The 14,159-nt window shown below is 35.8% G+C and overlaps 1 protein-coding gene across 1 annotated transcript in view; it reads left to right on the top strand.

Moving 5' to 3' along the window:
- TMTC2 (transmembrane O-mannosyltransferase targeting cadherins 2) overlaps nucleotides 1-14,159 on the top strand; it is a 429,922-nt gene that overhangs the window by 197,363 nt on the left and 218,400 nt on the right. Inside the window, exon 3 of the mRNA XM_052641014.1 lies at nucleotides 11,023-11,851. Within this exon, the coding sequence (XP_052496974.1) occupies nucleotides 11,023-11,851 (829 nt within the window). The remainder of the gene's footprint in view (nucleotides 1-11,022; nucleotides 11,852-14,159) is intronic.

Genomic DNA, 14,159 nt, shown 5'->3' on the forward strand with positions numbered 1-14,159 from the left:
GCTGTAGAGTTCATAGTTTATTCAGATTTCCTTCACTTTTTCTTTATGCCCTTTTTTTTTCTTTTTCAGGATGCCATTTAGGATAGCTCATTACATTTATTTGTCATGTCTTCGTCAGCTCCTCTTGGTTTTGACAGTTTTGCAAAACTTTACTTTTGATAAACTTGACAGTTTTGAGGATTCCTAGTCAGGTCGTTTGGAGAAGGAAATGGCAACCCACTCCAGTGATCTTGCCTGGAGAATCCCAGGGACAGGGGAGCCTGGTGGGCTGCCGCCTATGGGGTCGCACAGAGTCGGACACGACTGAAGTGACTTAGCAGCAGTCAGGTAGTTGGTAAAATGTTCTCCATTGGGATTGGCTTGATGTTGTTCATATGATTAGACTGGATTTTTTGGTTTTGAAAGGAAGCACACAGGTAGAGTGGCATTTTCATCACAGAATATCAGAAATGAAGGGTACATTCTATCAACGTGATTTATTACTGTTCAGGTTGACCTTGATCATTTGGCTGAGATAGTGTTTTTCAAGCTTCTCTTGTAAAGTTATATTCCCTCTTGTTCCCATTTTCTCATATCATTTTATTATTTCACTTGTCATTATAGACTCATGGATATTTTATACTTTAGATTATAACCTAATACTACTTTACTTCTTTTCTTGCTCAAATTGTCTGGCTTTGGCCAGGGGAGCTCTTTAAGCATGCTCCTGTGTCCCTTTGACCCTTTGCTGTATCCTGTTGTGTGTGTGTGTGTGTGTGTGTGTGTGTGTGTGTGTGTGTGTGTGTTTGTTGAGCACTTTCTTAGTTTTTAGCACTAGAAGATTCTCTGGGCTCACCTTCTATATTTCCTGGCCCAGGCCGAAAATCAGTACATTTCTCCAAAGAACCTTGGTTCTGCGTATTAGAAAATGGTATATGAAATCAAGATGTGAACACTAGGTAACACCTTTTAAGCAATAACTAAAACAAAATTTTAAGTAAAATTAAGGAGTTTTCAGCTATGTTTAAATGAAAGAACAATAGATGATCATCTTAGGTTTTTTTCTCTTTACATCACATTTAAAAATAATTTTTAATGTCCATTTTCTCCAATGTTAGCTAGTATCACATGAAGACATATCACATGAAGAGAAAATTTCAAATAAACTAATAGTTGTGATTGAAATTTAAAAAATCCTGTTGTTTCTGGTTGCTTTTTATTACCAAAGTAATCCAAATATATTTGATTTTAAACTGTGGATAAATATCATGTGTTATTCAGTGTACCACATACATGAATATGCTTTAAAACTCTTTGGATTTTTATATGGCCATATTCTTCCCTTCATGAAAGTCTTGTTTGATAAGTTGTAATCTTGTCTAAAAAGTCTATACGTTTTCATCAGTGAATTTTAATCTTTACCTGATTTTATGAAGCTGCTCAATATTTGCCTGGATATAAGGAATATTTTCTAATACATGGCCAAGCTTAACAAAGTATTATGGTATATTATAGAGTCAGTTTAAATAAATGAAAAAATTCCTTATAAAATAAAGTGTTAAGTATCTTGCTAACATATGTTTTTTTTTTTTTAAATGTACTAACATTTTTTTAAATTCTCTCAGTTTTAAAATTCTTTCCTCATAAAATCTGGATGAACTCACCCATTGAACCTCTTTGTAATTTTGAAATATCAAATATTAAAATTATTTTATCTTGTCAGTTGGTATAGAAAAAAGTTTCTGATGTTGTATATAGGGTAATTATTAATAAGGAAAACAATTTTCTCTTTGAAGGGAAACAGAACTACCCTGACAACTTGATTATGGCAAAATCAATTCTGATTAATCTCAGAATATATTCTAGAAAAAAAATTCCAATTATACTTTTAGCCATACATTCCTTCTTGTCATGTATTCAGAAAAATCTATTTTTATATTAATGTTTTGGGGTGAGTCTCCAGTGAGAACTATTTCAGAAAGGAGAACAGCGAGGAGAAATCCTGTATTGTTGATATAGCAAAAGCTTATGACTTCAGTGATGAATGGTGGATTCAAAATAGAGGATGCTCAACTTTTGTTATGTCTATATAGTCTTTTCTCTCAGTTATTCTTATAACTTTCAGATACTGATTTTTATCTACTTTATTATTACCACACTACTATCATTGCCAAGGGCTTAATTTGGAATTAAATGAGCCTTATGCTTAAGTAATTTATTTTCATTACTTTGCCAAAAAGTGAGTCTCATGATGGTTTTAATACTCTAAAGCAAAATGTTTACATTTTTCTTTCATTGAGTCCGAAACAATTCTTTTCAGTTTCCTTTTTGTCTCACAATATGTGAGAGCAGAAGGCAGTATTGGAGCTGCCATCATGAATGGTAGTTTTCCTTGAACAATGTAGAGGGGAGCTGTTGTAATTGATTTTTGCTTTTCTCTTACATTATTTCATTAATCAAAGACTCGCATGGGGGTGGGTGGGGGGGGAATCACTGTATGGCTTCTATAAAGACATCACCACTAATTTATGTGGCAGGGTCTTCTCATCAGCTTTGCGTTCATATTTCAGGTGATGTGTGGGAAAGGCTTTGATATTTTATGATAAATTTCTCATTATTTGGTTAAGCTCTAGCTACATCCTTTTATTCCATTAGTATCCAAAGACGAGAGATAAAATTGTCAGGTATGAATTTTATATTCTTACCTGATTTCCATTCTGTGATTTCCTATTTGACAATTGCAGAAAAATCTCTAAAATTTTGTGATTAGAAATACATAATTCTTTAAAATGAAATGGAGATTAGATCTGGTTTCTCTTTTTATGTTAAAGGAGAATTTAAAAAAAAGAACATATTTGAATTTGTAGAGAAATTAGGCTTTCATGAAACAGATTTATGTCATTCTGTAAGTAGATAGTGAATTAAACCATGAAGGAACCCTGTCCATTCAATAATTGACATAAAATATGTTTGCTGAGAATTTTTTTTAGGGATCTAGTCATTTTCCCATTTATAATTCTACTTTTGGAATGAAATTGTAGTCAGAACAGTGTTCCTCCAGAACATATGTCATTGCTTTTTTGTTCTTCATGGAGAGAGATTGAGACAGGCAAAAAATGTTATGATATAGAGGTGACAAGGCCAACTTTCTGTATATGACGATAACCAAGCTATTTTTAAATAGCCTTGGAGTTGTGCAATATTGTTTAATTTATAGCCCTTCATAAGGGCTTAGGAATGAGGATTTAGCATAACAAGATTCAAAATGTGTGAGATGATAGGTTTAAATAGACTTTCGGTTTGAGGGTCAGAGTTAGTTTAAGAATAATTTATTTGAATACCTACAAACGTCAGAGTGTATATTAACTTCAGGGAATTCAAAGATGTGTCAGTTATTTTACCCCAGATATAAAAGAGTCGGGTAACATTATCATAATTTTGTATGCCAGCTAGGGTGTATTGTGAAATTAAGAGATTTTCTAGGAAAATTAGGGTAAAGATTGCAAAATAATTATAGATAGATTAGGGACATGGAAAAGAGCTTTTAATTAAAGAAATTAAAATAGCTACCATAATTATTGAATATAGAAAATTATAGTACTAACACATTAGATACTTGAGTGCCTGTAACCAGAATTTAGATTTGTTAACATTATTTGTATATTTCAAAGCAGAAAAATTCTCTTTTAAACTCAAGAAGCATAAGTTGAGGCATAACAGATCTTTAGAACTTTTGTTTATTGTAATAAATTTTGAGGGACTATGAATAAATAGCAACTACTCAGAAATTTGAAGCTACCTTTTTTCTTACTCATCAGTCCATCTCCCTGCTGTATCCTGTCCCAGATATTTCATCCTCTTATGTTTGGTTTAATTGTTTCTAGACTTGGAAAAAGTAAACCAACAAAAAACCTTTAGGAACGTATGTATGCATTTGTGAAAAAACAGTATTATTTCCTGAATGGCTAATGTGATTTTATAATATGCACATTTTACACAATGATTTTTCACTAGCTATGTTACTATAAAATTATTTGTTTGCCTTAATTGCTATATAGTATTTTTCATGTTGATATATATTTATATAATATGTGAAGTGAAAGTGAAGTCGCTCAGTCGTGTCCGACTCTTTGCAACTCCATGGACTGTAGCCTACCAGGCTCCTCCCTCCATGGGATTCTCCAGGCAAGAGTACTGGACTGGGTTGCCATTTCCTTCTCCAGGGGATCTTCCTTACCCAGGGATTGAACCCGGGTCTCCTACATTCCAGGCAGACGCTTTAACCTCTGAGCGACCAGGGAAGCCCTGAGAAGAAAGGCTTTCCTGACTGGGAATCGAACCTGGGTCACAGCTGTGAAGGCGCCGAATCCTAACCACTAGACCACAGGGAGCGTTGGGGCCCGGCCCTTGCCTGCTCCTGCTGAACCCAGCACCTCTGTAGCTGTATACTATATAGAGAGATTATATATATGCTTTTCCTTTTAATTACATTATAGATTAGATCATAAGATCACTACCATAATTTATTTTCATATGGATGTAATGAAGTTTTTAGTTCGTTCCTTATTTTTGCTTTTATTAACAATGCTTCATTAGATGACATTGTAGTCATATATAAGAGGTTTTATTAAAGAATATGTAACTAAATTCAGATGACCAAATGTTAGGGGATACAAATTATTAATTTCCCTAAACACTTCCAAATTTCCCACCCAGTATGCACAATTTATGTTTTTTCCCCAGTGTGTGGTAGTTCTCATTTCAGCCCAATTTCAGGGACTTTAATATCCAGTTCTTTTTTTTTTTTTTTTTTGCTTAAGTTTATTTGAAATATGTTCTTTTCACTTCAGCTTTTACTGATTATTGAGATTGAGCATCTTTTCAAATATTTATTGATCTCTTTTCTCTGAATTTCATGTCTGTAGTTTCACACCTATATTTACTATTGGATTATTTGCTTTTTTGTGGTATATACTTAGAAGACTCTTTTTTTCTTTTTTTCTGAGAACAAGCCCTTTGTCTTCTGTATGTTGCAACAAGACTTGAATATTTCAACCCTGAATTCTACTTATTCCAAAGATCTCAATTTCTTTGTAGCCTGACCTTCATGGCACTCATTTATTACACTAGGAATTCAATTTGTCCCAGAGCCTGAAAGGAAGCATTATTTACATTTCATTATGGTTCCTTCATTTAGCATGTGAGGAAAATATGCCTTAGACTTTGTGAAATGAAAGCTAGAGTCCAACAGTATTTTCAGTGATAATAATAAGTATTAGACTTGAGCAAATATTCAATGATTCTCAACCTTGCCTATGTTATAATCTCCGGTGGAGATTTTATACTAGAGCATCAGTATTTTTAAAAGCTCACAGCTGATATTGATCATCCTTTAGGTTTGAAAACTATCATTGAAGTCTCTATGATCCTTCTCCTTCCAAAGTATTTTTCTAGACAAAGTAGAATATGTGAAGCTCCAAGAATACATGGGCTCTCATTTCTTCTTACAGGTGTATATGCCGCACATAAAAGAAGAGTGTCTGTCGCGTAAAGAAGCCTTATTAACGTCTTGAATGAACCAGTTAGCCTTTTTTTTTTTGTTAAATTGCAATCATTTTATAATGCTGTCAATCATAGGTTATACCCAGATCATGTTAAAATTTCCCAGAATTTAGAATCTCATCTTCTGTATGTGGTGTTTTACCAGTTTTGACTTTCAGGTCTAAGGTGGCAGCTCATCAGAATTCTCATGCCTTATCTTGGGAATACCTGTGTTGAATCATTTTGCGGCCCCACTTGGAGAACAAAACAGTGCAGAGGTGCTGAGGCTCCTAGTTGTAGCTCAATCAAAACTGTTAACTTAATCCATAAATCAGATTTTAGCGACCAAAATCAAGAAATAAAAGCTTTCCGTCTCCACAGGATTTGTGAATATGAGGTTAGAAGAGAGACTGGGTTTTTATCAGAGTTCCATTCTTATAAATGATAATTTAAACAAAATTCTATGAGAAGGCATTAAAGAGACTTGAAAGTCACAACTTCAATCTTTGGCTACCACTTTTTAAAGTATGAACCTACCTCAAGGCTTTAGAAATTCTTCCACTTTTAAAATTTTAGCCTTGATTGTCTCTAACCTATTAGCTCAGTTTTCCTTCCCTAGTGTCATTTATTTAGCCCATGTAGATTTTGCCATTATGGGAGAATGAACACATGGATGTCTCACTTCAGAATCTTTGAGTCTCTTGATCCTGGTTATTATGTCAGTTGTTTAGATTAGAGACTGTACATGAAAATGTTTTAAAATGTAAAATATCTTAACGCACATTTTAGTTTTCAGGCTTTTTCATTTTTCTCATTTTCTCAGCACTTAGCCTTATGGGTTCCCAGGTAGTTCAGTGGTAAAGAATCTGCTTGCCAATGCAGGGGACACAGGAGATGCGAGTTTGATCCCTGGTTGGGGAAGAGCCCATGGAGAAGAAAATGGCAACCCTCTCCAGTATTCTTGCCAGGATAATTCCGTGGACAGAGAAGCCTGGTGGGCTACCATCCATGGGGTCGCAAAGAGTCAAATGAGACTGAGCATGCACGCAACCTTCTTATATAATATTTATCATTGAATTGTCTTCATTACTCACATCTTTATTTTGTAGTTGAGTGTATTGATATTTTCTTCCATCATAATTAAGACTAGAATCACTTAATCATATCTTAATTCTTAATGTTTTATTTTTATAATATTTTATTAAAATTTAATATAATGATGCTTTTATTAAAAATTAATAAGATAGTTTTGCCTTATGGCATTTCTATAATAATCAAATTATATAATCATTAAAGCTAATTTATGATTATATAATTATAATCATAATTATGTAATCTTTAAGGCTAATTTATGCTGAAGTTGAAGCTCCATTACTTTGGTCATGTGATGCAAAGTTCTGACTCATTTGAAAAGACCCTGATGCTGGAAATATTAAAGACAGGAGTAGAAGGGGACGATGAAGGATGAGATGGTTAGAGGCATCGCTGACTCAATGGACACGAGTTTGAACAAGCTCCGGGAGTTGGTGATGGACAGGAAAACATGGCGTGCTATAGTCCATGGGCTCGAAAAGAGCAGGACATGACTGAGGACTGAACTGAACTGAAGACCAACTTTTTCTGGAGTTTCATGACCAGCAAAGAAACCTGGTTACATTTCTCTCCCCATGTAATTCTCTTACTCCCTTACTTTTCTTGCCCGAATATAGCTGTTTTTGTGATGCCTTCTTCCTCTCCTCATCTTCTCTGCTTACCCCCATCAGAAGATACTGTAGTAGAATGGCCCTAGTTATACTTAGAGGACTTGGTTAATACTCAGTTACAAAATGGACTTTTGGTACAAATTCCAAGTTAAATTATTGTCTCAAATCTGTCTTCTTTATGATAAATTGGTACCTTGCCTCATTTGTCTTTGCCAAATAATATGTTTCTCCTTTGTGTAATCCAAGAATACTCAATTATGTGATTGATCTAACAAATTATTACAACTTTTATGGTTTTGTGAGTTTTCTCTCTTAAAATCAAGAAATTTTAGAACTTTTACTGGACGGAATTTTAGAGGAGCAAAGGAATAGTTTGTAGAAGTTATCCTTAGATAAAAGTGTGTCTTCAAACATTGGCTTTTGCTAGGACAGACCTGAAATGGAAAGACTGGTGGCTAATGAACACATTACTCCCCCATCATTAAAAATTCTATTTAGCATTACACAAATTAATTTTGAGCAGGAATCTGCCACAAATGTTTTAACACTTGTTAAACAGTTAATTTTAGGCCATTAATTCTGTGAATTTAGCATTAATGTGTGTGTATGTTAGTCTGCTCAGTCATGTCTGACTCTTTGCAACCCTGTAGACTGTAGTGCACCAGACTCCTCTGCTCATGGGATTTCCCGACAAGAGTACCGGAGTGGGTTGCCATTGTTTTCTCCATGGGATCTTCCACACCCAGGGATTGAACCTGGGTCTCCTGCATTGTAGACAGATTCTTTACCGACTGAGCCACCAGGGAATGATCTGACATTAATGAAAAATTTCTACTTTGGGGAGTTTGAGTTTGAGGTACCTAATGTATCTTTGACTGTGCCCAGTAGGCAGTTGGGTAAATGACTATGAAGATGGAGAAAAGTTAGGATGATGTCAGTAGTATTTAATAACAATTGGTAATATCATGATCCTTGCTGACAGAGGCTCAGAGTAGAGATGGAGCAGATGATCCCGGATGAGTTCTGTGGCTTCTAGCAAGCAGAGCCGGGGTGAATGAGAGACAGTCAGAGGAGGAGAGTTCAGTGATGGGTGCATCATATGATAAGACACTATTTTCATAGAACTTGCACATGCTTAAAATACTTTGCTTTGTGGACTAGGATTTTTTCCTTTTTTGAGGAGGGATATAATTGACATTTAACATTGAATTAGTTTTAAATGTACTACATGATGATCTGATATATGTATATATTGCCAAATGAATACCTCAGCTAACATCCATCACCACAAACACACAAATTTCTGTTTTTTTCTTGTGATAACAACATTTAAGATGTATTCTTAGCAACTTTCAAATATGCGATACAATGTTTTTAACTACCATCCCCATGCTATATATTACATCTCCAGAACTTATTTATCTTGTAACTGCACTTTTTTTTTTTTTAACCTTTTGACTATCTTTACCCCTTCACCCATTTTGGCTGTCCTCCCAACCCCTGCGTCTGGCAATCCCAGTCTGTCTTTACCTACAAGTTGAGTTTTTGTTTTGTTTTTTAAATATTCCACCTACTAGTGAGGTCATACAGTGTTTGTTCTTCTCTGTCTGACTTATTTCACTTAGCATAATGCCTTCAGGGTCTCTTGTTGCTGTTGACAGAACTTACAGTTTAATGGTTGAGTAATACTCCATTGTGCATAGATAGCACATTTGCTTTATCCATTCATTCACTGATGGACACTTAGGTTGTTTCCATGTCTTGGCCGTTGTAAATAATGGTGCAGTGAATAGTGATTATGGGTGTGTAGGTATCTTTTCTAGATAGAGATTTCATTTCCTTTGGACAGATGTCCAGAAGTGGAATTACTGAATCGTATGGTAGTTCTATTTTTAATTTTTTGAGAGGCCTTTGCAGTGTTTTCTGTAGTGGCTGAGCCACTTTGCATCCCCATCAAAAGTGCGGAAGTGTTCCTTTTTCTTCACTTTCTCACCAACACTTGCTATTTCTTGTCTTGTTGATAATAGCCATTCTTACAGTTGTGAAGTGATATCTCATTGTGATTTTGATTTGCATTTCCCTGAGGATAAGTGATATTGAGCACCTTCTCCTATACCTGTTGGTCATCTGTAAATCTTCCCCGGAAAAATGTCTGTTCAGATCTTCTGTCCATTTTTAAAAGATTGTTGCTTTTTTCTCTTAAGTTATGTGAGTTCTTTATATATTTTGTGTATTAACCCCTTACCAGATACATGACTTGCAAATATTATCTCACATTTTTAGTGGTTTGCCTTTTTGTTTGATGGTTTCCTTTGCTGTGCAGAAGCTTTTTAATTTGATGTAGTCCACTTGTTTACTTTTGCTTTTGTTACCTTTTATAGGTTGTTTTTAAAGCTAAATATTTGGCATATTCTTTGTATGGTTCCAGGCACCTTTCTGAATGTTTTTGAGGAAGACAGTTTTATATAGTGCCAGAATGTGTGCACTCATTCTGTGGGATCTCAGTAAGAGATCACATTAGCAGTGAATCATTAAAGCTGGGAAATGGTGTCGGCTCTTCTCCCTTTCCCACTGCCTTTTTGGAACTTAAATTGAGGTCACTAAATTCTTATTTGGGTTGAAAGAGTTTGCCAGAAATTTCTTATTAGCAGTGATGCCCTTTGGCCTTCCTCCCTCAGTTTTGTCTGTTTATTAAAGTCATTTTACTTTTAAAAAGTTATCAGTGACATGAAAATTTTAGGATTCATGAGGAGTCTTATTAGATGTTTATTATCACTGATGTCACTGAGAACACCAGATAGCAGATGAAAGCCCAGTGTATAAATTCTGCAAAGAGATCAAGATAGTTAAACAGGGACTGGCACAGACATACCACAGTTCCCCTTATTATATGAAAGTATTTGTTCCTGTGAAACCTTTTGTAAGCTGAAATAGCATAAAGCAAATAAGCTATATTACCTTAGGAAACATCTTGGTAGCAGATGTACAAAATAAATGGAGATGAGGTGCAGATGGTCCCTGAAACAGTTTAAAGCCCTGGCAGCTTGAGGCTGAGGGTAGTTCCTGGGGAAAATGCTTGGTGATTCCGCTCTCACTGTTTGGGGTATGCACTGCCTCTCTAGAAGGCTCCCTGCAAAAACAAATGCTGAAACTGTTTTCACTTTTCACCTTTTTTTGTAAAAGTGAAAATCCTCTTTGCATTTTTGTTGTTGTTGCTAATGAGAATAGGTACGAATTTAGGTCTTTTGTAAAAGCAAAGTGGCATTAAGTGAACATTTGAAAATCAGGGTATACCTGTAGCTAAATTCTCTTTTTCCTTTGAGCCACGCAGAATCCTGTCAACTTCATGTTTTTTGGAATGCCTGCTCTTTGTTTTCTCCAGAATCTAAACTATAAAATGAAAGAAGTCATTTATTAGATGTCTACTATATTCCATATACAGTGCTGAGTACTTTATATTGTGGTCTCATTTTGACCTAATACCAGTTTGGGGAGGGAAATATTTTCAACCCATTTTATAGAAGTCAAGAAATTGAAGCTCTGGTTACTGGTATTTAGAGAGAAACAAGAGGAAAAGATACTCATGAAAAATTGTATTGAATTGGATTCCATAGTCAATTTTTTTAAGCTTATAGGAGCCGTAAGCATGTTTAAAGGAGATAGAAACAAAGTCGTGTATTTGAAACCTAATACTCTGTTTTTGGTTGTCCATTTAAAGATACTTTTCATTTTTAAATGACCTGTTCCTGTGCCTTATTGATGATGATCTTAATTTTTTCCCCCTCTCTTTTGGTTTCAGGGGAAGAACTTGTCTCTTTTTCTCAGCATTAGTTTGTTAACTTTCTGGGGAGCTTCCCTTTTGGGTGCCCGTTTATACTGGATGGGAAACAAACCACCAAGCTTTTCCAACTCTGACAACCCAGCTGCTGATTCAGACAGCCTCCTGGCTCGCACGCTCACCTTCTTCTACTTGCCAACCAAGAACCTTTGGCTGTTGCTATGCCCAGATACCCTCAGTTTTGATTGGTCAATGGACGCCGTGCCTCTGCTCAAAACAATTTCTGATTGGAGAAACTTACACACTGTGGCCTTCTATACTGGACTCCTCCTCCTTGCCTACTATGGTTTGAAGAGCCCAAGCATAGAAAGAGAATGCAACGGGAAATTTGTAACAAATGGCAAGCAGAATGCAAATGGACATAGCTGCCATTCAGAGGTGGAGTACGGGAACTCAGAGATTAAACCCAGCTTTGCATCCAAAGTAGAAAATGGCATTAGAAACAATGCATCGCAGAGAACACAGCTTCCTTCTACGGAGAACATAGTTGTTCTGTCTTTATCCTTGTTAATAATACCCTTTGTTCCTGCCACGAACCTGTTTTTCTATGTCGGCTTTGTAATTGCAGAGCGAGTATTGTATATTCCAAGTATGGGCTTTTGCCTCCTCATTACAGTGGGTGCCAGAGCCCTTTATGTCAAAGTCCAAAAGAGGTTTCTCAAGAGCTTGATTTTTTACTCTACAGCTGCATTAATTGTTTTCTATGGACTCAAGACGGCAGTCAGGAACGGAGACTGGCAGAATGAGGAAATGCTGTATAGGTCAGGGATAAAAGTAAACCCAGCTAAAGGTAATATTTTATTTTATGCTTTTACCTGGATGGTTTACTCTTTCTGCCTTTTTCTATCTTTCCTTCTTGATTTTAACAGAGTTAAGAAAGAAGAGGTTCTTGTAATACCTTCTTGAACATTTTCTTTTTTTTTTTTTTTCTTTTAAGAGATGAGCAATGTGACCATTTTAGAGACTACCATTGTTCCATATCTGGAATAGGGAAGTGTTTTCCTAAGTTCCTGACTATACTTGTCCAGAGGAGTTAGAGCTCCTATTGTGTAAATATATTGACTGTCGTCAGAATTTAGAAAAATGCTTGATTTCCACATTTTAAAATAGTGATATGGACATCATCTCTTTTCATCATGTAATAAAAGTCAGGTTATCTCACTTAAATACAGTTTAGTTCTTCTGTTTTCCAAGCATCGCCTGAGGAAATACCACAAGGCTTATATTGACATTTTTAAAAGATTTGGAGATGAGGCTACCTCTGAATCTTGGCATCGTGTCTGTAGGTGTCAGTGTGTGTGTGTGTAAGCGTTGAGTCATCCTTAGTTTTGCAGAGGCTAAATTATCTGGATGTTGCCAAGCAGTTTGCGCATTCTCATTTGGAAGTAAGTGCTTAAGTCACTTAAGGAAATACACTTTTTACTGTACAATGAGAAGATTGAGCATATTTTTCATGATTGCTTTTGATTTAGAAAATTATTTAGCAAATCTCAAAATCTATTGCTAGAGTAGAAAGTAGCCTTTAAAGAGTAAATGAAGAGTCAAAAGCTGTTAATTCAGTGATTTCTCTGGTTTAGGCAAGGAAATTATGACAAAAGCTAGAGAGCAGTTGAATGAAAATAAGCGTACGTTTTAAGTACAAAAATATATCATAGTAAACAGTGCCAGAGTCTTATTCTTCATAAGCTATTTTTTTTGTGTGATTTATCCTTTAAATTATGGCAGCTTGCATAGTGTTTGAACAGGGCTTTTCTCCTTTTTTAGCACATTTCTGTACCAGTATTCAAATACAGAATGTGTGTGAGACTGTTCCTAATGAATGGAATGGCCTGCTGATACATATCAGGATATTTATCCAAATATCTGGATGTCCCACAAACAACTCTGGCATTTCTATCTGATTACCAATTTAGAGTTCTTGAACAAATACTCATTTCTTTAAGACAAGGGACTAATTGTTGTTACTTAAAATGTTTAATAGATTGCAGAGACTTTAATAGGACCAGAAACTTTAAAATTGAGCTGATACATAGCATAGAATTCTTCAGTTCTCATGGAAAACTCTTTACCTTGTGGCTTTTTGCATAGTGAGCACTGCACAATTTATTGAATGTCTGCACCTGAATCTTGCTGTAAAAATTTTTGCAATCCGTTCTTATAGAATGCTTTTCGGCTAGTTTTTCTTCACTGGTACATGAGAATATATAAAACATGGCTAGGTTGCCAGTTTATTTTCCTGCTGTTTAAAAGAGATACACTGTAAGGAATTAAAAGAAAACCCCAGCATATTTCATCACAGGGTTGTTTGAAGGATTTATTAAATGTGTTGGTTAAGTTTCAGGTTAAGCTAGTAACAAAGAGGCAAGATAACAGTGGCTGAAAGAAGATAGAATCGTTATTGTTTCATAACAGTCTAAGCCTGTGTAGCCCAGAGCTGATAAGATGGCGCCATGGGTCTTCTGGATCTGTACGCCTTTGCTTTTGTTCCCTTGCCATCTCAGTGGGGTAACCCTGTCCAAGTGGTCCAAGATGGCTCAGTGTCACTTCAACACTTCAGCTAACAGGAAGAGGGACAGAAGGGACAAATGGTGGGTGTTCCCATTCTCTTTAAGAGCATATCATAGAAATTGCCATCCCATGCTCTTTCCCAGACTCTGGGCCACACCTCACTACAAAGAAGGCTGGGAGATATTATCTTTATTCTGGGAATCCAAGCACCCTGCCACACTGTATTGCTTTTGAATAAGAGTAGGGCCAATCCTGAGATGCTACTATAAGTAGCAGTCTCTGTCCCAGGGTAGGTGAAAAAATTCCTGAATATTTTCCAGCATTAGCTACTATACTGTTGACAGTTATGATTCCGACTTTGTTGAAATTATTTTGGTGACATGGTTAAAATGATTGGTCATTTCTTCATCCATCTGTTCATGCAGTAAAACAGTTATTAAGCATGTCTGATATATTTTCGTGTCTCCTACTGCTTGAGAAGTATGATAGTATCTGCTGCTGCTGCTAAGTCACTTCAGTCGTGTCCAACTCTGTGCAACCCCAGAGACGGCAGCCCACCACGCTCCCCTGTCCCTGGGATTCTCCAGGCA

Source organism: Budorcas taxicolor, chromosome 5 (assembly GCF_023091745.1).
Source record: "Budorcas taxicolor isolate Tak-1 chromosome 5, Takin1.1, whole genome shotgun sequence".
Classification (NCBI taxonomy): Eukaryota; Metazoa; Chordata; class Mammalia; order Artiodactyla; family Bovidae; genus Budorcas; species Budorcas taxicolor.